The 27,925-nt window shown below is 39.7% G+C and overlaps 1 protein-coding gene across 2 annotated transcripts in view; it reads right to left on the reverse strand.

Annotated features, from left to right (window-relative positions):
• EIF2B3 (eukaryotic translation initiation factor 2B subunit gamma) overlaps window positions 1–27,449 on the reverse strand; it is a 131,095-nt gene extending 103,646 nt beyond the window's left edge. For both annotated transcript variants that reach the window (XM_021683839.1, XM_021683841.1), the window contains exons 1-3: window positions 27,395–27,449; window positions 25,132–25,291; window positions 21,552–21,697 (exon numbers count right to left, since the gene is read on the reverse strand). In XM_021683839.1, coding sequence (XP_021539514.1) covers window positions 21,552–21,697; window positions 25,132–25,279 — 294 coding nt within the window. In that variant the 5' untranslated portion in view covers window positions 25,280–25,291; window positions 27,395–27,449. The remainder of the gene's footprint in view (window positions 1–21,551; window positions 21,698–25,131; window positions 25,292–27,394) is intronic.
• Between the last annotated feature and the right edge of the window lie 476 nt (window positions 27,450–27,925).

Below are 27,925 nucleotides of genomic sequence, written 5' to 3' on the forward strand. Positions count from 1 at the left end.
TTTTTCTATTCCCTTCATGTTGAAATTCCTCAAAGCAGCTGTCTTAACCATCTCCCATTTTCTTTTCTTTTTTAATTTTTTAAAAAAAGATTTTATTTATTTATTTGACAGGGAGAGACACAGCGAGAGAGGGAACACAAGCAGGGAGAGTGGGAGGGGGAGAAGCAGGCTTCCAGCTGAGCAGGGAGTCCGATGCGGGGCTCGATCCCAGGAGCTGGGATCATGACCTGAGCCGAAGGCAGACGCTTAACGACTGAGCCACCCAGGCGCCCCTTTAATTTTTTTTTAAGTAATGTCTACACCCAACGTGGGGTCTGAACTCACAACCCCAAGATCAAGAGTCCATGCTCAACCAGGTAAGCCAGCCAGGCCCCCCAACGTCTCCCATTTTCTGACTAATTGGGCTTTTGTCCCTGCTACTCCAGCAAGGGTTTAAGTCATGAATGAACCCACCTTGCCAAATCCAATGATAAATTCTTAGTTCTCATCTTACTCAAATTTTCATAGTAGTATCTGGCACAACTGATCACTTACTCTGTCCTTGATTCACTTTCCTCACACAGCTTCCTTGATCCTTTAATTTACTGATCTTTCTTTCTACTTGAGTAGCTATACCTTCCTAATCACCTTTGTTTCCTCCTCCTCTGCTTCTTGGTCTCTAAATACCAGGCTCAGTCTTAGGCCCTCTTCTCTTTTGTTACCCACACTCCCTAGATGATTTCACTTTGTTGATGATCTCCAGACTTGTATCTCCAGCTTTGACCTCTCCTTTGAGATTCTGGATTGTAAAACCAACTGCCTATTTGATATCTCAACTTGGAAATCTAATACCTAGTGTTACAAATTTAACATCCAAAAATTATCTTGATTCCCAACTTGCTCTTCTTCCAGTCTCCCACATGCAGTAAATGCTATCACTATCACTCCAGTTGTTCAAGTAAAAAAATAGAAGCTACTGTTTGATTTCTCTCTCTTCCTCATTCTATATGTCCAATCCATAAAAAGTCCTGTCAATTATACCTTCAAAATATGTCTTGAATGCAACTACTTCTACCATTACTGCTCTAGTCTTAGCATTATCTTTCATCTGGACTATTGCAACTGTCTCCTTACTAATCTGATTCATTCCTGTTATATTATAGTTTTATTTTTCCATACAGCAGCTGGAGAGATCTTTTAAAAGCATAAAGCAGGGGCACCTGAGTGGCTCAGATGGTTAAGCGTCTGCCTTCAGCTCGGGTCATGATCCCAGGGTCCTGGGATCGAGCCCCGCATTGGGCTCCCTGCTCCACGGGAAGCCTGCTTCTCCCTCTCCCACTCCCCCTGCTTGTGTTCCCTCTCTCTATCAAATAAATAAATAAATAAATAAATAAATAAATAAATAAAATCTTTAAAAAAAAAAAAAGCATAAGGCAGATGATGTCGCTCAAAACCCACAAAAGGTTTCCCAACAGAGAACAAAATGTAAACTCTAAATCCTTACTATGACTATAAGATCCTTTATGATCTGATCCTCACATAACTCTCAGGCCTTCCATACTACCATTCTACTACTTAACTACTATGCTCTAGTCATATTGGTCTTCTTAAGCTTCTACAACAGGTTAAATTCATTCCTAACTCAGGGCCTTTGCACTTGCTATTCTCTCTGCAAGGAAAGATCTTCCCAAGGCTCACTACCCTTATCATTAGGGTTTCTTCTCAAATATTATTTCCTATTTGAAAGAGCTCTCCTTCCTCTGCCACTCTTTATCTCCTTCTCCTGCTTTATTTTTCTTCTTAGCACCTGTTATCACCTAAAATTGTTTTCTTGTTTATCATAGATCTCTTCTTATGGAGTAGCTCTAAGAGGACAGGGATCTTGTTTATCTGGTTTACCCCTATATTGCTAGCAAATAGCAGGTGAATAAATGAAAAATATGACTATTTTATAGATGAATTAAATGCAAGCTTGGAAGGGACTTGTAACCTCCTTAAGGGCATGTGCTAGTGAGTGATGGACAAGAATGAGAATCCGGGTCTACCCATATTCTTGAAAGCCTGCATTCTTTTCACTATGCCACTCCACCTCTTTGATAAGATAAAACTATCCTCCCTCTGGGATAGTCATGTCAGTAAACTTAAGGCTTGATGGAAACTTACAGATATAAATAAAATGAACACCAAGCAGCCAATGCCGTGATCCCTCTGGTCTACAATCACTGAAACTCAACCTTAGGCATCTGTGTCTATATTAAAGGAGTAAGGAGCATGTTCCAAATGTTTACAAAGAGCTTGCCTCCATCTGTCATTCATTCAATACATACATATTGAGCACCCAGAAATAGTTCCTATCCCACAGTCTACTGCAGGGAGATGATAATGTAACAGATAATTTTTTTTTTTTTAAGATTTATTTATTTGACAGAGAGAGACACAGCAAGAGAGGGAACACAAGCAGGGGGAGTGGGAGAGGGAGAAGCAGGCTTCCTGCTGAGCAGGGAGCCCGATGTGGGGCTCGATCCCAGGACCCTGGGATCATGACTTGAGCTGAAGGCAGACGCTTAACGACTGAGCCACCCAGGCGCCCCGTAACAGATAATTTTAATCCTCTGTGCAAGTACAGAAAAATGAAACCTAATCTAGTCTTAGAAAGCCAACAAAGGCTAATTGGAGCAGATGATGTCTAAATTAAGAGCTGAAAAAAGGTTGGGTAGCTATAGGCTGCTTCAAATGAACTCCCTGGTCATGATGACAGAATGCTTACTGACTTCCCACAAATAGTATAGGTCCATTCCCCTAGTCAGGCTGTAGTCTTTGTTACCTTATGATTCAGAGCAGGACAGGTGGCCCTTCCAAGAGCTTCCAAAAATTTAAGCCATATGGCTGCTTATCACCCAAGGATAAAGAGACAGTGTGATGACAACCTGGGTGTTCTATCATAATTCCTAGCTATCACGTTTCCATCCTACTCTATAGCTCCTCATTCCATAAGGCTGTGGATATATATACTAGGTTATTAAAGTCAAGAGAAAAGCTCCACTGAGATTTCCTGGGGGGTAAAAAGGTTAAAAAATTCCCTCCTTCAACTTGTTAACTTGTTTCCACCATAACTCTTGGACTTTTCATTATTCCACCAGCCGGCTCCAAAAAGGCATCATTGGGGATATCCTGAGGCCTTCCTGGGAAACCACAGCCCACCAAAGCAATCATAAGAAGAAAAGTTGCCACTTAAAAGTCTTTAGGCAAGTTGGAACCACGTTCTCAGATTTTCCCTTAACCAAAGTGTACTCATTCTTTTCAAGCAGATAGATATCTGCCAAAAACAAATCCTTGGGCAAAATGAAAGGTTCCAGGAAAGAATGACAGAGATTTGTAATTCGATAAAGACATCAAACACTCAACTGAAAATAACTTGTACTTAGCTTTTTGAACATCTAAAAATAGCACATATGCTTAATCTTTCTAATAAGCTGTCCCCAGGATGGGGATTTCATGGGCATAGTTTGTTCTTTGTTGTAACATGTTAGCTGTTTCATAAGACATATAACAATAGTCCTTTTTCTACATCAAAGATTTTAAATAACTAAACCTCTAACTAGTGTGCTGGTATCATTATCCCTATTTTCTGGGTTGTGAAACTGAGGCAGAGGGCAAAGGAGGCTTGCCTGAGGCTAAAGAAAGATTCCTGTCTGGATTAAATAGAAAACGGTCAATTCTGCAATCTCTAAATTAAGAGAAGTCATGAGACCTGCCATATAAGGTAAGTGTTTTAAACACAGGCTATAGAACTCTATTATAGATTTAGTTGGCTGAGGTCTCCTAAATACAACTCACTACCTTGTCCTCAAAACACTTATCTAAGGAGTAATCACATTGTTTCTGAGGCACAAAAATGGCACCAATGGCTGATTACCTCAGACAATCAGAGAAGCATCTAATGTGGGTCAGGCTCAATGTCCAAGGAGTTAGCTAGTTTTGCTTCACGTGCTCATCCCACACATCCTTACTTACTGCCCAAAGAGAAGAGCTCTTTTTGCTCCAGAAGAGCCGGAATTCTTGCTCATATGGCTCTAGATGGGGTCGAAAGGCTTCCTATAACACTGCATGTTCCTCTACTTAGAGAAAGATATCAATAAACAAAGCTGCACACTCGTGACACAAGGGTACTACATAGTTCCTTGAATCCTGGTGGAGAGTTGCTGATTTTTAAGCACGTTTTACACAAAAACATTTAATTAAGAGTTTTATACGTACTGAGAACCACTGAATTGCATACTTTAAAAGAGTTCTATATTTACATACAATGACCTAATGGACACAAAAATTCTACACACATGGATCCCATAGACTGAAAAGGAGAAGGAAAAAGTAATCTTGAAAATTCCAGACCAACTAAACCTATTCTGAAGCCAAGGGTCTAGAGTTAGAGTAGATTATAAGGACAACTGATGCTTGTCTTTTGGATGCAACATGAGTGAAAAAAGCAGGTATATGTGAGATGCACAAGTGTATCTCAAAACCCAGGGCTGGGTTCTAGTCTGGCTCAGCACCTACCCAGGTGTGGGATTTGGGGGAGATTATTATTTAAACTGAGTATTGATTTTCTCAACTGTAAAATAGAATACCATCTACCTTTCAAGATGGCTATAGGGATTAGATATCCACAAGGTAGAAATCTACCTTTCAAGGTGGTTGTGGGGATCAGAAATCCACAGTAAATATGAAATACCTCCTTTGCGATCTTCAGAGCAAACATTCTGGGTAACTCCAAAGAAAATAAATTTACACCCTCATAATCAGCTAATAAATTAACTCCCTACTTTAGGGTAGTCTCTAAGAACAGAAACTAAGGTTCTGAAGTAAATTAATTTTTAAAATGTACTCATTTATAAAGCTTTAGTAAATCTAAGTATCCTCAGAAGTGCTCAACTGGTGACAGATTGAGATCTTGTGTGAATAATCAGCTGTTATTGCAAAGCAGGTCTCTGTTGCTTCTCAATTTTTTTCATCTGCCCTTCTATTCTCCTTCCCTCTCAATTGTTCAACTTTCTAAAAAAAAAAAGATCAAATTAAACCTTAAATGTATATAATTCAGGCTGCCACCCAGAAAGTAAAAAAGACTACCAATTATGTTATTTAATTGATATGTTTTCTTTTTTAGTACATTTCAAAGAAATACAGACCTGGGTAAAAGTTTTAAAGGTATATGCTTATACTGAGTGAGGCCATCAGATTACACAATTAGAAACTAAAAATATCCCCTTATATCTCAGCTTCGTAGTAATTCTTCAACTGTTAAAGTATAGGATCTACCAACATTTTCATGCTTTTCTTGGAGCTATTCTATCCTCTTCACACTAGGAATGTCTATGCCTACACATTGCCCCACCATCACAGATTCCTACTCTCTTCCTACAAAACTCAATTAGAAAGTGACAGTCATGAAGTGGTCCTTCTTCAATAAGTAGATCCAAGCAGTGCTTGCAGATTCTTTTCCAGAGGGCACATAGTACTCTTCTAACTCTTCTTTACTGTATCCCTAACCCACTCCACCACTGCACTCTCAAATAACAATTCAATTTCCACTGAGACATGTGCCATTTGGCCACACCTAGCAGACATTATTCTATTAATCCCTGATTACTTAATGCATTTACTGAGACCACGGTACCCAATGCATAGTTTTCTTTCCACCTGAACTTTAGGCAAGTTACTCAAGCTCTTTGAGCCCTACTTTTCTCATTTGTACAATGGGGATAAAGACAGTATCTACCTTGAATTAAATGAAATAATGCACATCAAGTGTTTAGCATGGAGGCTTCTGGCGTTGGAAAACTGGTATATTAAAAACCGAAAAATTCTGTTACAAACCCTAAAAATTTTGGACAAGACCTAACAAAAAATTATTCCAAATAATGTATTCAAACTTACAAGAAAGAAAGGGAAAATACCAAGTGCTAGAACTGAAGAAGGAAGTGAAAACTGAACAGAAACCTTGGCTACCTTAACTGGGGTTTTTAAGGGCTACATTGGGCCAAAGATATAGCTTGATGCTGATATAAAGCAGGGAGTTTGAACTGAGACCCTGTATAAATGGGAATTCAGTGAAAGCGTAAACTTTAGAGAAAAAAAAAAATCTACCTATAGCACAAGGAATCATCAAGGAAGTTTGTCTCAATTTGGGCTTAGGACAAAAAATTCTGAAGGGTTATTATTTCTAACCTAGAATTCTATACAAAGGTAAGTTATCATTCAAGAGGGGTGCCTGAGTGGCTCAGTTGGTTAAGCGTCTGCCTTCGGCTCAGGTCATGATCCCAGGGTCCCGGGATCCAGCCCTCTGTCAGGCTCCCTGCTCAGTGGGGAGTCTGCTTGTCTCTCTCCCTCTCCCCCTCTCCACCCCCACCCCCTGCCCCTCGCTCCTGCTCTATCTCTTGCACTCTCTCTCAAATAAATAAATAAAATCTTTTAAAAAAAAGGAAAAAGAATAAGGATGGAATAAAACTTTTTTTTAGGGGGACATAGGAAGGGGCAGAGAGAGAATCTTAAGCAGGCTCCATGCCCAGCGCAGAGCCCGATGATGGGCTCTACCTCACAACCCTGAGATCGTGACCTGGGCCAAAATCAAGATTCAGATGCTAAACCTACTGAGCCACCCAGGCGCCCTGGAATAAAACATTTCAAACATGCAAGTTTTCAAAATATTTACCTTCCATGCTCTCTCTTTAAGAAGCCAATAAAGGTTGGGTTCCTTTAAAATGAGGGAGTAAATCAAAGAGGAAAACATGGGATCTAGGAACCAGGGTATCCAACACAGGAGAGAGAAGTGAATTCCCAGAATGATGGTGAAGAGAAGTCCGAGGATGAGAGCTCTGCAGCAGGCCTAGAGAGCAACCAGTAGGGATTTGAAGAGGGAATGGACAGCTCCTAGAAGGGTTGTCTCAAAGGGAAAAAACTTGACAGACCTGATATGTTTAAATATACTAATACATTTATGATCCTTTTATTTTTTATTTTTTATTTATTTTTTATTTTTTTAAAGATTTTATTTATTTGACAGAGAGAGACACAGCATGAGAGGGAACACAAGCAGGGGAAGTGGGAGAGGGAGAAGCAGGCTCCCCGCCAAGCAGGGAGCCCGATGTGAGGCTCGATCCCAGGACCCTGGGATCACGACCTGAGCCGAAGGCAGACGCTTAACAACTGAGCCACCCAGGCACCCCATTTATGTTCCTTTTAGAAAGTCTGAGTATGAAAAAAAAAAGTCTGAGGATAAGTTAGTGATGGAAATGTGGAAAACCAAGCAACTTTGAAAGTATGACAACTGATATCTCTAAGAACACAAAACATTGTGCAAAAAGGAAGTAGAAACTTGTAGGGGAGGACAGAATTGTTCTTTATTTGATTGAGGTGATAGTTATATCACCACAATACATTTGTCAAAACTCAGTACACTGAAAAGGGCGAATTTTACTCTATGTAACTTATACCTCAATAAACCTAATTTTTTATTTTTTTTAAAGATTTTATTTGTAAGAGAGAGAGAAAGAGAGCACAAGCGGGGGAGGTGAAGAGGCAGAGGGAAAAGCAGGCTACCCGCTGAGCAGGTAGCACGATGTGGGACTTGATCCCAGGACCCTGGGATCATGACCTGAGCCAAAGGTAGACACTTAACCAACTGAGCCACCCAAGCATCCCAATAAACCTAATTTTTAAAAATTACCAAACTGCACATTTAAATTGGGTGTATTTTATCATATATAAATCATAACTCAATAAAGTTGATTTTTAAAAAAGGAAGTATAATACTAGTACATTATATGGCTAAGCTATAAATAAGCCCTAATGATTGATTTAATAAAAAATTAGGACATAACTATATTTGGAAGATTAAGAAGGGGAGGTTGGGGACGCCTGGGTGGCTCAGTTGGTTGGGTGTCTGTCTGCCTTTGGCTCAGGTCATGATCCTGGGATCCTGGGGTCCTGGGATTGAGTCCCGCACTGGGCTCCTTGCTCAGCGGGGAGCCTGCTTCTCCCTCTGCCTGCTTCTCCCTCTGCTTGTGCTCTCTCTCTGACAAATAAGATCTTTTATTTTTAATTTTTTTAAAAGATTCTATTTATTTATTTGACAGAGAGAGACAGTGTCTCTCAGGCACCCCTAAATAAAATCTTTAAAAAAAGGGGGGAAGAGGTTGCATCTATACATGGAGGAGGGCAGATGGGGTGGTAAGTGAACCAAATCCTTATCTCTCATAGTAGAAATTCAACAGATTATTTAAAACTAAAAATAAAAAAATAGTAGTATAAATACGTTGTTTAGAAATACTGAGGACATTACCAGAAGGAAAAAGAAAAGAGCTGAGAGCAGGTGCCTCTGAAGAGCAAAAATCATTTATGAGTATTTTTGCTGAATAAAGGAGTAAATGAGGTAACATTCTAGGAAAAAAAAAATGAATGAGGAAGGATAGTGCAGGAGACCTTTGTCTTTCATTCAGTCTTGTAGAACTATTTGATTCTTTAAGTTGTATACGTTATGTACATCTACAATACACATACTAATAAAAAGAGAGAATGTGAAAACACAATCTGGGAATAAATCTGACAAAAGATAAATAAGATTTTTATGAAGAAAATTATAAAACTTCACTGAGATATATTTTAAAAGCCTGAAGTAAATGAAGAGATTCTAAGTGAATTAGAGCCAAAATATGGAAAGCAAAACTAAAACTTTAAAGAAAATATCTTCAAGACCTCATAAACGTAAGAATTTCTAAAGCTAGGCACAGAAATAAAAAACCATTAAGGAAAAGACTGAAAAAAAATCAATTACATTAAAATTTAAAAGCTTCTATTTCTCCTAGAGCCCAGATTGCAGCCTATAAACATCATTCTCCATAAAAAGAAACCAGGGCTTTTTTTTTTTTTAAGCCCCTTTGTTGAGGTATGACTGACATGTAAAAAACTATACATAAGAAATCAGGGCTTTTTAAAATATCTGATTTTAGATCTGGATACAATGCAATATGAAGTACACATATGAAATATTGTAAAAAAAAAAAGTTGAAATTGAATCTTATCAACATTTAGATCCAAATTACAGTTTTTAAGAAAATACTGGGAAAGAGAAACAAGTTAAATGACCTCAACAGAGAGCAGTGAGACACACCAGAGATATGGGAGATTCTACAGGACAAATAACCTGTTTTCTTTGATAAGGCAATGGCACAAGGAAAAAAAGTCGGTGGGAGGGAGGCTGTTCTAGAGTAAAAGACTGAAAAGACACAATCAAATATAATGTGTGGGCCTTAAAAAAAATACCATTTGCATAACAAAATTAGAAAGTATCTACTGGGGCGCCTGGTGGCTCAGCTGGTCAAGCGTCTGCCTTCGGCTCAGGTCATGATCCCAGGGTCCTGGGATCGAGCCCCGCGTCAGGCTCCCTGCTCTGCGGGGAGTCTGCTTCTCCCTCTTCCCCCCCACCCCTGCTCATGCTCTCTCTCACTCTCTCTCAAATAAATAAATAAATAAAATCTTAAAAAAAAAAAAAAGGAAGTATCTACTAATAAGTTCAACATAGGATGTATAAGACATTTTTTATAGAAAAACTTTAAACCTTATTTAAAAACAAAACAAAAAAATAGCCTTAATAGAGATATATTATGCTTAAGGAATAGAAAGACTCAGTATTATAAAATGCCAACTCTCTCAAATTAATCTGAAAATCACTGTAATTCCAGTCAAATACCAAGAAAGATTTTTCATGGCTAATACTAAGATTCATATGTCAAATGGGAAGAAATAGTTAAGATGACTTTAAAGATAAATAATAATAACGAGAGGTAGAGGGGAATCATCCTACTAGACAAAATTTCTATAAAGCTACAGTAATTAAAACAATAAGACATTGGTGAAGGAAGACAATGAGGCCAGTGGAAGTGAAGAGAAGGCTTAGAAATAGTCTCAGGCATACGTGGAACTTGGTATAAATCAGGAAGTAAAAGATTATTCAATAAATAGCTGGAATAACCACCTAATCATTTGGAAAAAAGATAAACTTAGATATTCACCTCATGTCATATATAAATATAAATATAAATACTGGTTTAAAGATCAAAAATTTTTTTTTTTAAGATTTTATTTATTTATTTGACAGAGAGAGAGACAGCAAGAGAGGGAACACAAGCAGGGGGAGTGGGAGAGGGAGAAGCAGGCTTCCTGCGGAGCAGGGAGCCCGATGCGGGGCTCGATCCCAGGACCCTGGGATCATGACCTGAGCCGAAGGCAGACGCTTAACGACTGAGCCACCCAGGCGCCCCTAAAGATCAAATTTGAAAAGCAAAATTGTAAAACTTTTAGAGGGCAGAAGTCTATGTCATTTTAAAGTTAAGCTACAAAACCACCAACCATAAAAGAAAAGACTGATCTAGTTAACGACAAAAAATGTTAAGACTTCTATATGCTAGAAGATACTATATCCAAGGGAAAGAGCAGTGACAAACTAGCAAAGGATTAGTAAACAGAATATACAGACTATATATGTAAGTAAGAAAAAGACAACCCAAACACAAAATGAGCACAGGATATGAATAAGAAATTCACTGAAAAGGAAAATGGCCAATATACCTAGGAAAAAAAGTCCTCAAATTCACAAGTAACCAAGGAAATGCAAAATTAAACCAATAATGAGGTAGCGTTTCACACCCATCATATTAATAAAATGATTTCATTAATGAAATTAATGAAAATTTAGGTTTGAGAACACCAATTGTTAGTGAGGACAGGGACACATCAGAACTCTACTTCATACTACTGGTGGGAATATAGACTGATATGACTACTTTGAAGGGCAATTTGCTGTTATCCAGTAGAGCTGGAGATGCACACATAATCCACACATCACTCCTAGGTGTCTAACTTCAAAACAAGAGCACAAAGAAGCTGATGCAAGGATGTATGTTGTAGCACTACACATAGTGAAAGAAATGATAGCCAACTAACTGTCCCACAGAAGAGGAATGGATAAACTCTTACCCAGCACCCAGATCCAATCTGGAGAGAACTGGCTCTGGGAGGAAAGTTTTTTTTTTTTTAAAGATTTTATTTATTTATTTGAGAGAGAGAATGAGAGACAGCACAGGAGGGAAGAGGGTCAGAGGGAGAAGCAGACCCCCCGCCGAGCAGGGAGCCCGATGCGGGACTCGATCCCGGGACTCCAGGATCATGACCTGAGCCGAAGGCAGTCGCTTAACCAACTGAGCCACCCAGGCGCCCTGGGAGGAAAGTTTTTGCCAAGCTCATGCCAGAAAGAAGAGGGAAGGCCTTTGTCCACCGAGTCCTTAGTCAAATCTTATTCTTCCTGGCCTCAGTTTTCCCCTCTCCGGTGGGTACAAATATTGACCTTGCCCATAACTCTGATCAATCCAAACATATCTTCTCCTCTATATCTAGACACCTGAGCAATGGTGAGAGAGAAAAACAAGAAAAAAAATCCAACCCCACAAGTGTGCTAATTGCAGTAATTATAATTTACATTCTTCAACCTTAGCTACACCCCTGATTGTTGCTCAGGTCTCCTTCTCAGTGTCCCTAGTCAGCTCTCTCCTATTTTCCAGAGACAACTCTAAAGTTTCACTACTCACAGGTCCCAATCCCATCACCTTTCTCTCTCCACATTCTCAACAGACAACTCTACCTCCTACTTCATCAAGAATATAGAGGCATCAGGAGTGAACTGTTTAAATTCCTGTCTCTCCTTTCTGATCTGCATTTGAGCTTTCCCTTTCTTCTTGTTTTCTCATTTTAGTGCAAGATACACCCTTCCTCCTGCCCCAAGCTGCTCCTTCATTCCTTCTTGTTTCCTTGGGGACCTCATCCATCATTTACCTCCTTTCTTCTACACCTCTCCACTGGCTCTTTTGCTCTCTTGTAAAAATTGTCAAGTTGCTTCCATCTTAAAAATACCCTCAAAGTAGAAGAAACTAGTAACAGTGGTTGCTAATAGGGAAACCAGGTAGATAAGGAAGGAACGGAAATATTTCACCATAAACGTTTTTATACTTTTTGAATCCCTTGTATTAGTTATTATTTATTATTTTAAAATATCCATGGTTGTGAGTATCCCTCTTACCTCTTTCAGAAGGTTCTCTTCTTCTACATGTCTATTAAGTATTGGTGTTTCCTTAGGCCCTCTGTGTCCTGTCCTTTTCTTTATTTACTCTAAAATCCTTGTGGGAAAAATGGTTCACATTCATAGCAAAGTGTATTAGTGAGCTAAATGTAGTTACACATCTTATTTCTCCTATAAACCTGTTCCTTATCCTGCAGCCTCTAAATTTGTGAATGCCACCACCATCCATCCAGTTGCTCTTGCTAGAAACTTGGGAGTCATGCTTGATCCCTCCTTCTCTTTATCCTCCCACATCCAATTAATTAGCCATAAAGTTCTAAATATTCTCCAACTTATCCCCATCTCTCTGTTACCACTGTCATTGTCTTGGTTTGGTCTTTCATCATTTCTTATTACAATTACTACAATGGCCTCCCAGTGGTCTCTCTGGCTCTCCTCATTCATGCAGTAATATTTCTAAAATATTAATCTGTTAATAATCCTTCAAAGTATCCCCACAGGATAACGCATATATTCGATTTTCACCTCTAGCCCAGACTGTACAGACAGCATAAAACAGTAGTTAAGAGCATAGGCTTTGGGCGCCTGGGTGGCTCAGTTGGTTAAGCGACTGCCTTTGGCTCAGGTCATGATCCCAGAGTCCTGGGATCAAGTCCCGCATCGGGCTCCCGGCTCAGCAGGAAGCCTGCTTCTCCCTCTCCCACTCCCCCTGCTTGTGTTCCTGCTCTCGCTGTCTCTGTCTCTGTCAAATAAATAAATAAAATCTTTAAAAAAAAAAAAAAAAGAGCATAGGCTTTGAAGTGAGAGACCCAAGTTCAATCACCAACTCTTCCATTAAACTCTCCTAAGATTCAGTCCCCTTATCTATTCTCAGTAAGGTCTGAAGGGGCTGGAGCAGTCTTGGCCCTATGAACTCTTGAAACTAGCAAACTAATATTCACTTTAAAAATGAAGCCCTGCGGGGGCGCCTGGGTGGCTCAGTCGTTAAGCGTCTACCTTCGGCTCAGGTCATGATCCCAGGGTGCTGGGATCGAGCCCCACATCGGGCTCCCTGCTCCGCGGGAAGCCTGCTTCTCCCTCTCCCACTCCCCCTGCTTGTGTTCCCTCTCTCGCTATGTCTCTCTCTGTCAAATAAATAAATAAAATCTTTAAAAAAAAAAAAAAAATGAAGCCCTGCACTGAGAATATCTGGGAATAGAATCCAAATTGAGCAGGACAGGGACAATCAGTGCAAAGCAAAGAGAAAGGCCAGATAAAATGGAGATAATGGAGCAGAGGAGGAAGATCTCAAAGAGGGGGCTCTATAGCTATGAAGCTACAAAAGCTATCCTGACTTATCCTTCCCTTCTAAAAATTTAGGAAAATTAAATTTGGGTAAAATTAGCAATAGAAAAGGATTACAGTCAAATCCTGTACAAAGTTATTATTGAGAAAAATCAGAGTAAGGGTTAGAATAACATCTCTGCAATGAAGTACATGTCAGAAAGACATGCTCATGAAACAGGTTAAATTTGTAGGCAGATATTTCAAAATAACCTAAAATAAGAAAATAATAGATGGAAAGGTCAAAATAAATCGGAATTAGAAAAATTAGAAATTAGATGACAGAACTTAAGAAAAGAATTAGAAATAAAAGAAAAAAGATCACTTCAGAAATAACAGCTAAACTAGAAAGGACACAAAAGTGAATAAAACACAACTCAATGCATAATACCTCAAGGAAAACAGAATGTAAAAAAAGAAGACAATCCTAAAATTTAAAAGGAAATAGATAAAAAGGATTTGAGGCAAAATAAGAAAAGCAACAAAATCCAGCATATGTTTAAGAATCCCAAAGACCAGGGGCACCTGGGTAGCTCAGTCAGTTAAGTGCCTGCCTTCTGCTCAGGTTATGATCTTAGGGTCCTGGGATCACATGTGGGCTCCCTGCTCAGCGGGGAGCCTGCTTCTCCCTCTCCCTCTGCCCCTCCTCCCTGCTCGTGTTCTCTCTCTCTCTCACTCAAATAAATAAAATATTAAAAAAAAAAAAAAGAATCTCAAAGACTAAAACCAAAGTAATGAAATAGAACAAATAGCTAAAGTTATAATTCTAGAAAACTTCTCTGAAACAATAAAAAAGACCAAAACTTCACATGAAAAGGACATACTACATATCTAGAAAATATGATTCAGATCAATGGAATATATTATGTAGTAAAACCAGAAAAGTTTAGAGAAAATAAAAACTTGGGGTGCCTAGCTGGCTCAGTCGGCAGAACATGTGACTATTGATCCTGGGGTCACACGTTTAAGTCTCATGTTGTACATAGAACTTACTTAAAAAAATAAAACAGAGGTGGGGAATCTGGTTGGCGGAGTTGGCTAAGCATCCCACTCTTGGTTTCAGCTCAGGGCGTGATCTTGGGGTCATGGGATCGAGCCCTACCTCAGGCTCCATGCTCAGCACAGAGTCTGCTTGAGATTCTCCTGCTCCCTCTGCACCTTTCACTCGTGTTCTCTCTCCCTCTAAAATAAATAAATAAATCTTAAAAAAAATATAAATAAATAAAATAGGGACACCGGGCTGGCTCAGTCACTGCAGCATGCAACTCTGGATGTTGGGGTTGTAAGTTTGAGCCTCATATTGGGTGTAGAGATTACTTAAAAATAAAATCTTTAAATTAAAAAACAAAACAAAACAAAACCTTTGGGAATCCAGACAAAAAGACCAACTCACTCACACTAAGGGAAAGAAAGATTTTCACTTGCATTTTTTGGACGGCAACAGTTTACAACAGAATCAATGAGGGAATTTAAGATATTCAAGGAAAAAATGTGAGTCAAGGATTAATATGAAGGCTGCAGCTAATCTGCTGAGCATGGATATCATGAAGACTTCCTAAGGACTCTACTAGAAATAAGCTTCAGATAGCTAAAAGACTGGAGAGACAATGCCTAGGGCCTTGTGGCAGTGATCATTAAAAACTACTACATCACAAAAAGAGAGACAATCAAAAACTTATGTGCCTCCAGATAGAAGAACACACCATCACCTATGAAAGTCTTGTCCCTAAATTCAAAACCTGAATTTAATGGAGCTTCTAGGTCCAACTACCAAGGCCAATATAAAGAGAGGGAAACCTATTAGACAACACCACAGGGTCGCAATCAACAAAATGCAGACTGTGGGAGGGAAAATGTATAAGAAAATGAATGGCCCAATTTCTCCAACAAATAAATTATAAGAAAAAGAAGAGACAGAGGGAAAATCTATATATTAAAAGAGACATTTCAATCAATTGTAATGTATAGTCCTTATTTGCCTCCTGATTTAAATAAACACACTAAAAAAACATTTTAAAATTATATTTATGAGGCAACTGGAAACTCATAACTGGACATTTGATAATAAAGAATTATTAATTTGTTTTTTTTAGGTGTTATAATGGCATTATAGTTTTATTTTTATTTTTTAAAAAGCTCTCATCTTAGTAATATATTCTGAAATACAGATGAAATAATATGATTTCTGAGATTTATTTCAAAAGAACATGAGAGGGAGCAAGATGGGTGGGGATATAGATGAAATAAGATTTGCCATGGGTTGGGGCACCTGGGTGGCTCAGTCGTTAAGCGGCTGCCTTCGGCTCAGGTCATGATCCCAGGGTGCTGGGATCGAGCCCCACATCGGGCTCCCTGCTCCGCGGGAAGCCTGCTTCTCCCTCTCCCACTCCCTCTGCTTGTGTTCCCTCTCTAGCTGTCTCTCTCTGTCAAATAAATAAATAAAATCTTTAAAAAAAAAAAAAAAAGATTTGCCATGGGTTGATAACTATTGAAGTTGGGTGACAGATACTTGGGCAATGTTCTATTTTTGTACATGTTTGAAGTTTTCCCTGATAAAAAGTTAAAAAAAAACAACTATGGTCCATAGTTGGTATTTAATAAATTAAGCAATTATAATCATTATTATACTCTCAAAACATATTTGCTAAATGAATGAGTTCAGACATAGATAAGACTGAATCATTCATCAACAAATATGAAACATTATTGTGGAGAAGATTGAAAATCTAAGAACTTTCATGTTATCAACACCAGTTATAAGAATGTAGCTCACTCACCCAGGGCGTGGGAGAATGAATGAGCCAATAATCTCTCTTGAAAAGTCAGGGAAAGAGGGTGGGCAGCTGAAATAAAAAGTGAGAAGCCAGTAAGTCAGCAAAAATTGTGGCATGAGATAAGGCAAAATGAAGTAGAAAACAGTGCCAGAAGAATAAAACCAAATGAAATATGTTAGTTGTTATGTATGTTAGTATGTTAGTTGAAAAAACACATAGCAAATATGATGTCCAGCTTCAATATCCTATAAGCACACATGATGGAAGTTTCCACATATAAACAGAACTGCAATATATATTGAGCAAGTACAATGTAAATGAAAAAGATTATAAATTAAAATGGTGAAATATATTTTAAACAAAAAAGCCAAATAAAGCTAATATACTATTGTGGTCTTTCTCCAGAAAAGCAGAAGCCACATGGGATAACCTCATAGTAACATTTGGGGAACTCAACTTGGAGGAAGTGGGTAAAGATAAAAGAACCAAAAGCTCACAAACCCCCAAATCTCAAAGGGAATAATCTTACCTAAAATCTTATTTAAAACAGACCAAAATAGTCCCCAAATGTTTAGGAAGCTGCTTTGAGGGCACAAGGTAAGATAAATAAATTGGCTCAAAGGGGCACTGCTTTTAGACCATGGCACAACCTGGGGGTACAACTTTCTACTTCAGAGAGGTACTTGATATCTCTTAGCAAACACCAACAAACTGCCTTCTCAGGCTGTTTCACTTTCCTCAACTGTTTATGTGTATTTCCATTACCATTCCTATAAGTTTATGTTGATCCCAACCTGATGGTTCTGAATATTGGCTTAGCTCAGGTTTTACTTTGATCTTAACAGCTATTTAGGAGTCTACTAAGTTCCTCCACAGGTTAGCTTTGTTGCCTCTGCTCCAGGTTGGAATGCAAGTTGATGTGAAGCCAGGATACCAGGAACCACTGGTATAGGAGAAACCAAGTAGGGAGAGCAAAGACAGCAGAGACCTGCTAGTCCAAGTCAAAGCTCCAGAAGAAGGCACAGAGACAGGATTATATGTAAAAGGTGCTGTGATGTAAATGATGTAAAAACAAAGTGGTATGTAAAGGAGGAAAAGAAATGAGACTGTGCAGAATGACTTAATGAGGACTCTTCAGGTTCTAAAGTAAGGATTCAATGGTCAAAACCGTAAGAGGCAGCAGTAACTTGGGAGTAAAATGTCCTTTTGGCAGTTACTTTACTTGCTTCCACATGCCCACTTCTATTTATAGTTGTCACTACTACTTCTCAAGCCCCTAAGAGTTACCAACTCTCCCATGAGACTTCTAGAATCTCCAGTTCCAGGTTAGGGTAAAAATAACATTTCTAAGATTTAGACACTAGGGAGCAAAGAGAATACACCTCCATCCTAAACGTTTAGACCGTAGCTAAAACAGCCCCTGGGAAGTACACTAAACACCCTAAGCTTCTTGGTAAACCTGGCATCCGTTCCTATGAAAAACCAGAATTATCATTTCATTTTCTCAGTGAAATTCCCCATACTTCCCTAAGGAAATAAGCAGCTGCAGTCCAGAAAGTAACACACTCAACATTATGGTATTGGAAATCTCCTCTCCAGTCAGAAACACGAAAACCTACTTGGATGGAAGCATAGGAAAACAAAAAGAGAGGCCAAAAGTGAATGGAAATGCCTATAATACATTGCACTGGAAGTTCCGGCCAGGGGAAGAGACAATTAAAAAAAAAAAGCATAAAGATTAAAAATGAAGGTGTAATACTGTTTTTATTTATAAGCAACATGATGATTTGTATAGAAAATCCTAAAGAATCTACAATTTGACAAGGTCAATATTCAAAAAACAATTTTATGTCTATATACAAGCAACAAACAATTGAAAAATAGAGCAAAAAGCACCAGTTACAACATCACTAAAAACATTTACCTAGGAATAATTTACCAAGAGATGTTCAAAACTTCTACACTGAAAATCATAAAATGCTATTGAGAGAAACTAAAAGAAACCTAAATAAACAGATGTTCAAGACTGGAAGAATCAATATTAAGATAGCAATTCTCCCCAAACTAATCTATAGATTCAGTTCAATTCCTACTATAAAGCTAAAATAATCAAGACATTATTCAATGTGGTATTGAAGTAAAGACAAATAGACCAATGAAACAAAATACAGAAAACAGAAACAGACCACACATATATGATCAGTTGATTTTCAATGAAGGCACCAGTGCAATTCAATGGGGAAAGTAAAGTCTTTTTAACAAACGGTGCTGGAACAAATATCCACATAGAAAAAAAGTAAATTTTATCCCTACCTCATACCACATACAAAATTAAATCAAGATGGGGCAGACATCTAAACATAAAAGCTAAAGCTTTTAGAAGTAAACATAAAAGAGTATCTTCATTGGGGCACCTGGATGGCTCAGTTGAGTGTCCAACTCTTGGTTTTGGCTCAGGTCATGATCTCAGGGTTATGAGATTGAGCCCCGTGTGGGGCTCCATGCTCAGTGGGAAGTCTGCCTGGGATTCTCTCCCTCTCCCTGTCCCTTTCCCAACTCACATGCTCCCTTTCTCTCTCTCAAATAAATCTTTTTTTTTTTTTTTAAAGATTTTATTTATTTGACAGAGAGAGAGACAGCGAGAGCAGGAACACAAGCAGGGGGAGTGGGAAAGGGAGAAGCAGGCTTCCTGCCGAGCAGGGAGCCCAATGTGGGACTCGTCCCAGGACCCTGGGATCATGACCTGAGCTGAAGGCAGACGCTTAATGACTGAGCCACCCAGGCGCCCTATCTCAAATAAATCTTAAAAAAAATCTTCACAAGCTTGGGATAGGCAAAGATTTCTTAGGACACAAAAAGTATATTAACCATAAGAGAAAAAAAGCAATATTGAATTTCATCAATATCGAAAACTTCTGGTCATGAAAAGACACCATTAAGAAAGTAAAAAGGCAAGCCACAGACTAGCAGAAGATATTCACAACACATCTGACAAAAGACTTGCATCTAGAATGCATAAGGAATTTCTATAATCAATAATAAAAAGGTAAACAATTCAATTTAAAAATAGGCAAATGCTGGGACGCCTGGGTGGCTCAGTCGGTTAAGCGGCTGCCTTTGGCCCAGGTCATGATCCCAGGGTCCTGGGATCGAGTCCTACATCGGGCTCCCTGCTCAGCAGGGAGCCTGCTTCTCCCTCTCTCTCCTTCTGCTTGCGCTCTCTCTGTCAAATAAAAAAAAATCTTAAAAAAAAAATTTTAAAAAAAGGCAAATGCTTTGAACACGCCATAAAGATAAACAAAGGGCCAATAACCACATGGAAAGGTGGTTATCATCACTATTATCAGAGAAATGCAAATTAAAACCACGAGATACTACTACATATATATCCACTAGAATGGTTAAAATGTAAAAGATTGACAATACCAAGTGTTGATGAAGATGTGAAGCAAATGCAACCCTTATACATTGTTGATGGAAGTATAAAATGGTATAACCACTTGGAAAACTATACGGCAGTTTCTAATACAGTAAACCCTACAACCTAGAATATTTTTACAAAAAGACTTGTAGAACAATGTTCATAACAGCTTTATTCATGATATCTAAAAATGAGAAATAACCCAAATGACCATCAACAGGGAAATGAGTAAATACTGGTGTATTTATTTAATGGAATAAAAAAAAAAAACCTAGTTATATCAGCAATGATATGAATGAGTCTGAAAAATATTATGCTGAACCAAAGAAACCAGAATAAAATTGTATGATTCCATTATATCTAGTTCATGAACAAGCAAAGTTAACATATGAATTGACTCTGGGGTGTGGGGGTGCTGGGAGGTTGGGGGGGAGAATGAAGAAGGGGGAGGGGGAGGGACTTACTAAAAAGAAGTACAAAGGAACTTTCAGAGGTAATAGGAATGTTCTTGATTTGGGTAGTGGTATTCAGGGTGTATGTATCTGTCAAAACTCATTGAACTAGATCCTTAATATCTCTGTATTTTATTGTGTGTAAATTATTCCCCAATAAAGGTGGGATGGAGAGAAAGACCATACACATTTCTGCATTCATTTTTTGTTCTTTAGTGCATAGGCAGGTTGAAAATATTAATAGATCTGTTTGCAGTCACCAGAAATACCAGGAGAGTCTGCTCCCCAATTCAAACAAGATGGCAACATTATCATACAGACTGAATTTTTCCAAAGGACATCAATTTAAAAACAGCATAAATGGATATTTCTCAGTTCATAGGCCACAGGCCAGTAGGGAGACTGTGCCCTCATATTCATATGCCCTTGTTAGTATCTAATCAAAGTAGATCAAAAGGTCAAATGTCATCATGTTGTAGGGATGAGGGTCTGGAATTTTTGAAAATTCCTCTGTACTGCTTTCCAGTCAATCTGTCATCTGCAGAGTCAACTGCTCCTCTGATTTTTATCACTGTAGATTAACTTTTGCTTGTTCATGGGGGCACCTGGGTGGCTCAGTCAGTTAAGCATCCAGTTCTTGATTTCGGCTCAGGTCATGATCTCAGGGTTGTGGGACTGAGCCCTGAGTCCGGCCCTGCACTGAGCATGGAGTCTGCCTGGGGATTCTCTCTCTCCCTCTCCCTCTGTCCTCCCTCCACCCCCACCCCCTGCACCCCTGAACATGCATGCATTCTCTCTATAAATACATACATACATACATACATACATACATAAATTTTGCTTGTTCATGAACTTCATTTAAATGGAAACTTTAAAAGCACATTTGAAGTATATCTTTTTTGGGGCACCTGGGTGGCTCAGTTGGTTAAGTGTTTGCCTTTGGCTCAGGTCATGATCCTGGGGTCCTGGGATCGAGCCCCGTGTTGGGCTCCCTGCTCAGTGGGGAGTCTGCTTCTCCCTCTCCCTCTGACCCATCTCCCTGCTTGTGCTCTCGCTCATGCTCTCTCTCTCTCAAATGAATAAATAAAAAATCTTTTTTAAAAAAGTATATCTTTTTTATAAAGATGCACAATTACTCAAAAATATTGGAAACCAGTGACTGTGATAACTAAATGTCTAAATCTTCATTAATAATCAAAATGGGGCACCTGGCTGGCTCAGTCAGAGGAGCATGTGATTCTTAATCTTGGGGTCATGAGTTTGAGCCCCGTGTTAGGTGTAGAAATCACGTAAATAAATACATAAACCTAAAAACTAACTAACTAAATAAAAAGTGGTTGAAGAGTACATGGGCAACAAAATATGTGATGCAAGAATATATTTTCAAAAAAGCATTATAAACTGTAATGCAGTGGGAAAACAAAAGGTGATATCTATCTTCAATAAATAATAAAAATGAAGAAATAGTGTCTCACCTTAAGTTTTGGATATATTTGGCGCAGAGAATCTGCAGTCCCCTTGTCAGCTTCATCAGGAATACACACAGTATCTAGCTTCATTTTCATCTTGAATTCTGCAGATAGAGCCTTTTGGACATCCCTGGTTGTAATGACAATGACTTCTATAGCACAAAAGGGAAAAGGAAGGAAAAACACAAAAACTCTCATTTCTTTAGACAGTGGTTTCACCATTTCAATTAGATTTGGTCTGTTTCTATATTTAATAATAACAGCTAATATTATTGAGCCTTTTCAATGTATTTACAGGCATTCTCTCAATTCTTACAACAATCTCATTTTACAAATGAGGGAACCTGGACTAAAAGATATTAAGTGACTTTGTTCAGGGTCACACAACTAGTAAGCAATGGACTCAAGATAAAACTCAAGTCTGATGATTAGAGCTCACACGTTATTACATGCCACTTCTTGAAGTAAAGAACTCAGAAGAGCATTCATCAAAGCAGATACAAATGGCATCACATTTTAAATCTTCATTCACTACAGAGGAAGAGCCATCACCACTTCCCACCAGATAGCCATGAGTACTTCATTGAGGATCACAATGAACGCTACTAAAAGGCAATTTCCACATAACAGATTGTCTTCATTTTATCTATATAGCTGGTAACCAATGACAGAAAACTGGGCATCTTTGTTATGGATCTTTGGCAGGGTAATGTAATTCACTACAACATAATATGTGTTGCTGATGTCTGAAGATCAGATTTTAGCATCTCGATTTCCACTTGTTCCATGATAGTGTTTCAGGTAACAATTATCTCTCCCTTTCACTGTAATCATACTTTTCTATTTTCTTTCCTTCTCTTCTTTCTTCCTCTTTCTTTCTTTTCCAAATCATTTAACTTTCCTTCCTTCCTTCTCTCATCTTTCTTCCATTCCCTGCTTTGCTTTTAGTAAACAACTCATTCAACCAATAAATACAAATACACTTAATACGTAAAGGAAAAATAGGTACTGAGAAGTCAGAAATGAACGCAACATGGTTCCTATTCTTAAGAAACTTAACATGGAGAAATTATGGAGAAATGACTAAGGAAGGCTTCCTGGAAGGGATGGCCTTTGAGATAAGTCAAGATAAATTCAAGACCACCAAAAAGTTCTTTAGTACACACTCTGTAAATGCTGATGTTACAGAGATGAATGAAGTATAGTACTGCTCTCAAATCAGTCTTCCATGCCGCTAATTATAGCACAAAACAGGCCTTGGTTGGTACTGAGATAGAAAAACAAAGTGTGATGGAACCATAAAGGACAGGGTGATTGATGCTGTCTGGAATTTCAAAGAGAAGATAACATTTTGGAGAGGACATTTTACTTTATTATTTTATTTTTTTGGAGAGAACATTTTAGGTAGAGTGGATGGAGTGCAGAGAGTAACTGCAAATATGGGACAGTCTAATAATTGGACTAAGACGTATGTGTGGAGAGAAAGAAAAACGCTAAGCAGAGCTACATTAACTTCTCTAAACTCATGAACAATATGAAGAAAGTGAATACAGACTTTGCTATTAAACTCCAGAATCCTGTGTTTAGGAGGCACTCATCAATTTCTGAGTGAGCCTTAGTGAGAAGAAATTTCCTACATAGTGGGTATTAAATATACCATAAAAGGCAACCCCCAACCATAACTGAAGATATACCAAAAGTAAAAGGAAAAAAAGTTACTGATGACAAATCCACAAGGAGTTATTAAAGGATAGTATGATATTTTAAAATGTATTAAAGGGACGCCTGGGTGGCTCAGTTGGTTGGGTGTCTGCCTTCGGCTTGGGTCATGATTCTCGGGTCCTGGAACCAAGTCCCGCCTTGCGCTCCTTGCTCAGCGGGGAGCCTGCTTCTCCCTCTACCTGCTTGTGCTCTCTCTGGCACATAAATAAATAAAATCTTTAAAAATAAAATAAAATAAAGTGTATTAAAAAGAAAATCTTTCGGGACACCTGACTGGCTCATTTGGTAGAGCATGTGACTCTTGATCTCAGGGTTGTGAGTTTAAGCTCCACGTTGGGTGTAGAGATTACTTAAAAATAAAATCTTAGGGGCGCCTGGGTGGCTCAGTCATTAAGCGCCTGCCTTCGGCTCGGGTCATGATCCCAGGGTCCTGGGGTTGAGCCCCACATCGGGCTCCCAGCTCCGTGGGAGGCCTGCTTCTCTCCCTCCCACTCCCCCTGCTTGTGTTCCCTCTCTCGCTGTGTCTCTGTCAAATAGATAAATAAAAATATTTTATAAATAAATAAATAAATAAATAAATAAATAAATAAAAACAAACAAACAAAATCTTAGGGGCACCTGGGTGGCTCAGTTGGTTAAGCGGCTGCCTTGGGCTCGGGTCATGATCCCATGGTCCTGGGATCCGGCCCTGTTTCGGGCTTTCTGCTCAGCGGGATGCCTGCTTCTCCTTCTCCCTCTGCTGCTCCCCCTGCTTGGGTGCTCTCTCCCTCTCTCAAATAAATAAAATCTTTAAAAATAAAATAAAATCTTAAAAATAAAATAAATAATAAAAAGAAAATCTTTTCTAACATCTCTTAACATCAATGTTCTGTAGACCACTGCACAGAAATGTTCATGGGTCTGTCTCAGGAAGGCAATTCTCATAGTACAATGAACACTGGAACATGAGACTGTGCCCCAGGATCTGACACCACTTCCATCTGGTACTCAGATTTGCTGTATCTAACTATAGGACACCTCAAACTCATTGTGGCCAAAGCTGAACTCATTATATTCATTCAGACCTGTTCCTTGACTCATAATACCTTTCTTAGTTACTCGTACTACCATCTAGTTACCTAGTCACCCAAGCAAAAAGTAGAGGGAACTCTTCTCTTTTTCCACTCTCCCTCGCCACTAATCATCAACTTTCTGAAAAGTTCCCTCTTCTCCATTCTTAGTGCTACTTCTTTAGTTCAGGTCCTCTTCATTGCTGGTGTGGACTTCTGTAACAATTTCCCAATTCATCTACCTGCTTGTAGTCTTGACTCCCTCGAATCCATTCTTTATACAGTTTCCAAAGCAATATTTCTAAAATGTGCATCTAAGTTGTCAAATTTATTACCATAAAGTTGTTCATTATATTTACTTGCTATCTTTTTAATGTCTGTAGGATCTGTAGTGATGTCCCCTCTATTTATATTTGTATCCAGATTATAAGGTCCTAGAAATCAGGGCCTGAGTTATCTTCCCAATACTGTGCCCCTTAATATATTAATATATTACCGGATACATATAGATTCACAGTAACTATTGACTATGAGGTACTAACTTGGATTCCCACTGTGCACTTTCTGATATCCTTACAGGGTTCAACTTGGATCATTGCAGACAGCAGCTCTAACATAGTAACAGTGCTGTCTTCTCAACCTTTTTACACAGCAATAGAATACTCCTATGTTCTTAATTTACAGAGGCCAGTATTCAGTCAATGCTGAATCCTGGTCTTCTCTTATTCATCCTTTCTCACCCTCATAAAGCTGAAAAATCATTGGGATCAAACATCCCTGAAGTTTTATGAGTATATTTAATTGTCATAGCTCACCTTCAAATCCAACACGCTCAAGCAGGTTCAATGGGTACCAAATTAAAGGTTTGTTCCCAACTGGAAGCAGAGGTTTGGGAATGCTGGAAGTCAGGTCTGTCATCCGAGATCCCCCTCCAACTGCCATCACTACTGCTTGAAATTCCATTTTCACAAATTGCTGTCATAGAAAAAAAACAATTGCTATAAACACAAATGTAGGCTTGTATCTCAACCTAGATTTGCAGAGCCCAGTAGTAGAAACAAATCAGATTAATTCCTTTTCCTAAACTCAAGGTACTAAACAAAGTTTGACCTTCAAAAGAATCTCTTTACAGCAACTACCACAGAAAAGGTGCATAGTAAAAGGTCATAAATCCTTACTGATTTAAAATAAAAGTACTTCTTTTTTTTTTTTTTTTAAAGATTTTATTTCTTTGTTAACAGAGAGAGAGACAGCAAGAGAGGGAACACAAGCAGGGAGAGTGGGAGAGGGAGAAGCAGGCTTCCCGCCGAGCAGGGAGCCAGATGTGGAACTCAATCCCAGGACGCTGGGATCATGACCTGAGCCGAAGGCAGACACTTAACGGCTGAGCCACCCAGGTGCCCTATTTTTTTTTTAAAGATTTTATTTATTTGACAGAGAGAGACACAGCGAGAGAGGGAACACAAGTGGGGGAGTGGGAGAGGGAGAAGCAGGCTTCCCACAGAGCAGGGAGCCCAATGTGGGGCTCGATCCCAGGACTCTGGGATCATGACCTGAGCCAAAGGCAGGCACCCAACGACTGAGCCACCCAGGCACCCCAAATAAAAGTACCTCTTGATTTACAACAAACGATATAACTTTTTAAATACAAGTGTGAAATGTACTATTGAGAAAAAAATATTTGACACCAAATTGGCAAATAATGTTGCACACTTTTACCCACAATTATGATAAGTCCTGGGCCCCTCATCAATATATTTTTTTAAGATTTTATTTATTTATTTATTTGACAGAGAGAGACACAGCGAGAGAGGAAACACAAGCAGGGGGAGTGGGGGAAGGAGAGGCAGGCTTCCCGCGGAGCAGGGAGCCCAATGCGGGCTTGATCCCAGGACCCTGCCTGGGATCATGACCTGAGCAGAAGGCAGATGCTCAACGACTGAGCCACCCAGGCGCCCCCCTCAATATTTAAATTGCAGCACTCAAACCCAGTACACCCAAGGCACAAAGTGAAGGCTCCTGCACAACAATTACAACTTAAAGATATGGTAATTTCTGGGCACCCGGGTGGCTCAGTCCGTTAAGCGTCTGCCTTCGGCTCAGGTTATGATCCCAGGGTCCTGGGATTGAGTCCCGCACCGGGCTCCCCGCTCAGCGGGGAGCCTGCTTTTTCCCTCTCCTGCTGTTACTCTCTCTCATAAATAAATACAATCTTAAAAAAAAAAACCATAATTTCAATTCCAGCTTGCCTCAGATTGGAATTTAACTTCAATTTGGCTGGCATTATATAATTCCTATCACATCTGATGTTATTATGAAAAGAGCACTGGCGCTTTCGGATTCAAAAGACCTGAGTTTGAGTTCTGGTTCTACCACTTACAGGTGAGGTGACCAGAGGCCTGACATTTAAAACTCGAAGCGTCCTCAGTTCCTAGAAGGGAGCCTGGTACTTAAGCTCACAGACCCCTGAAGCGGACTGTCAAATGCCTCAATGCCACTGGGTGATGGGAATCACAGCAACGAGTCTCGTTAGCCTCCCAATCTTTAGAAGAGGGTGTTCATGGCTTCTCAGACATGCTTCCATCATAGCAGTTATTGCCTTCTCCCTTTGTAAATGGGTAAAACACTGTCATAATTGGTCTCTCATCTGGATCTTATTGTATTCCTATTTGATTGCCTTGCCCCCAAACAACTAAAAATAGGCAGAATAAATAAATGAAGGGCTGAAGTGGAAAGAATTCAGGCACTGTGCTAAGAGTGTCTGGTCCTGGATCTGGTTCTCACTCGCTGTGACTTCAAGCAGATGCTCCCCTCCCTGAAACTCCTCTCCATCTGTTGCACAAGGTGGCTGGCTCAGATTCTCCCCAAGCTCCCTTCTACTTCGGCCACTTAGCTGCCGGGCCGGGTCGGGCAGGGACTCGAGCTGGAGACCCTGGGGCTCTGCATCCCCGCCCACCCCATCAGGCCTTCCTCGGCCGGGATCAAGGAGCCTGAAGCGGGGCCCCGGCCCTCACCGCGGTGCTCACTCTCAGCAGCCAGCTCGTAAGGGGCCTGGCAGCGCAAAAGCCGCAGCTTTACCTCTCAACTCCCCGCGCGCCACAGCAGGTCCCAGCGCTCCCCACGCCGCCTCCGACTGACAGCCCAAAGGCGCAGGCGCGCGATGGCCGAGCAGATCGATGGGACGCGCAGAGCAGGCCCGCGGAGAAGGGACGAGCGCGGAGCGATAGATTGTGCACCCAAAGCGCGCGTGCTTCCAGGAGGAGAGGAGGCGATGTGGTCCGTTCCCTTTCGGCTCATTCACAAATCATCAACGCCCACTGAGTGTCCTTCCTAATGCTGGGCCCCTGGAATCAGCACTGGAACAAGTCACGGTCTCTTGCTTCAAGAAGTTCTCATTCTACGGCCTGGCCCCGACTACAACTCTGTGAAAAGAGTTCACTGGGAGCCACAGTTTTGGGCTAGCCAGTGGACAAATGTCTAAATGCCCTGAAGGTCAGGGATTGCCAAGGCTTTCTAAGTCTGCGATGTCTAAGGTGGAGACTCACATCGGCTTTCTGAACCAGATTCTGATGGTATGGAAAACAATCACCTTTAACCATCAAAACTGTG

Source organism: Neomonachus schauinslandi, chromosome 4, assembly GCF_002201575.2.
Source record: "Neomonachus schauinslandi chromosome 4, ASM220157v2, whole genome shotgun sequence".
Taxonomy (NCBI): Eukaryota; Metazoa; Chordata; class Mammalia; order Carnivora; family Phocidae; genus Neomonachus; species Neomonachus schauinslandi.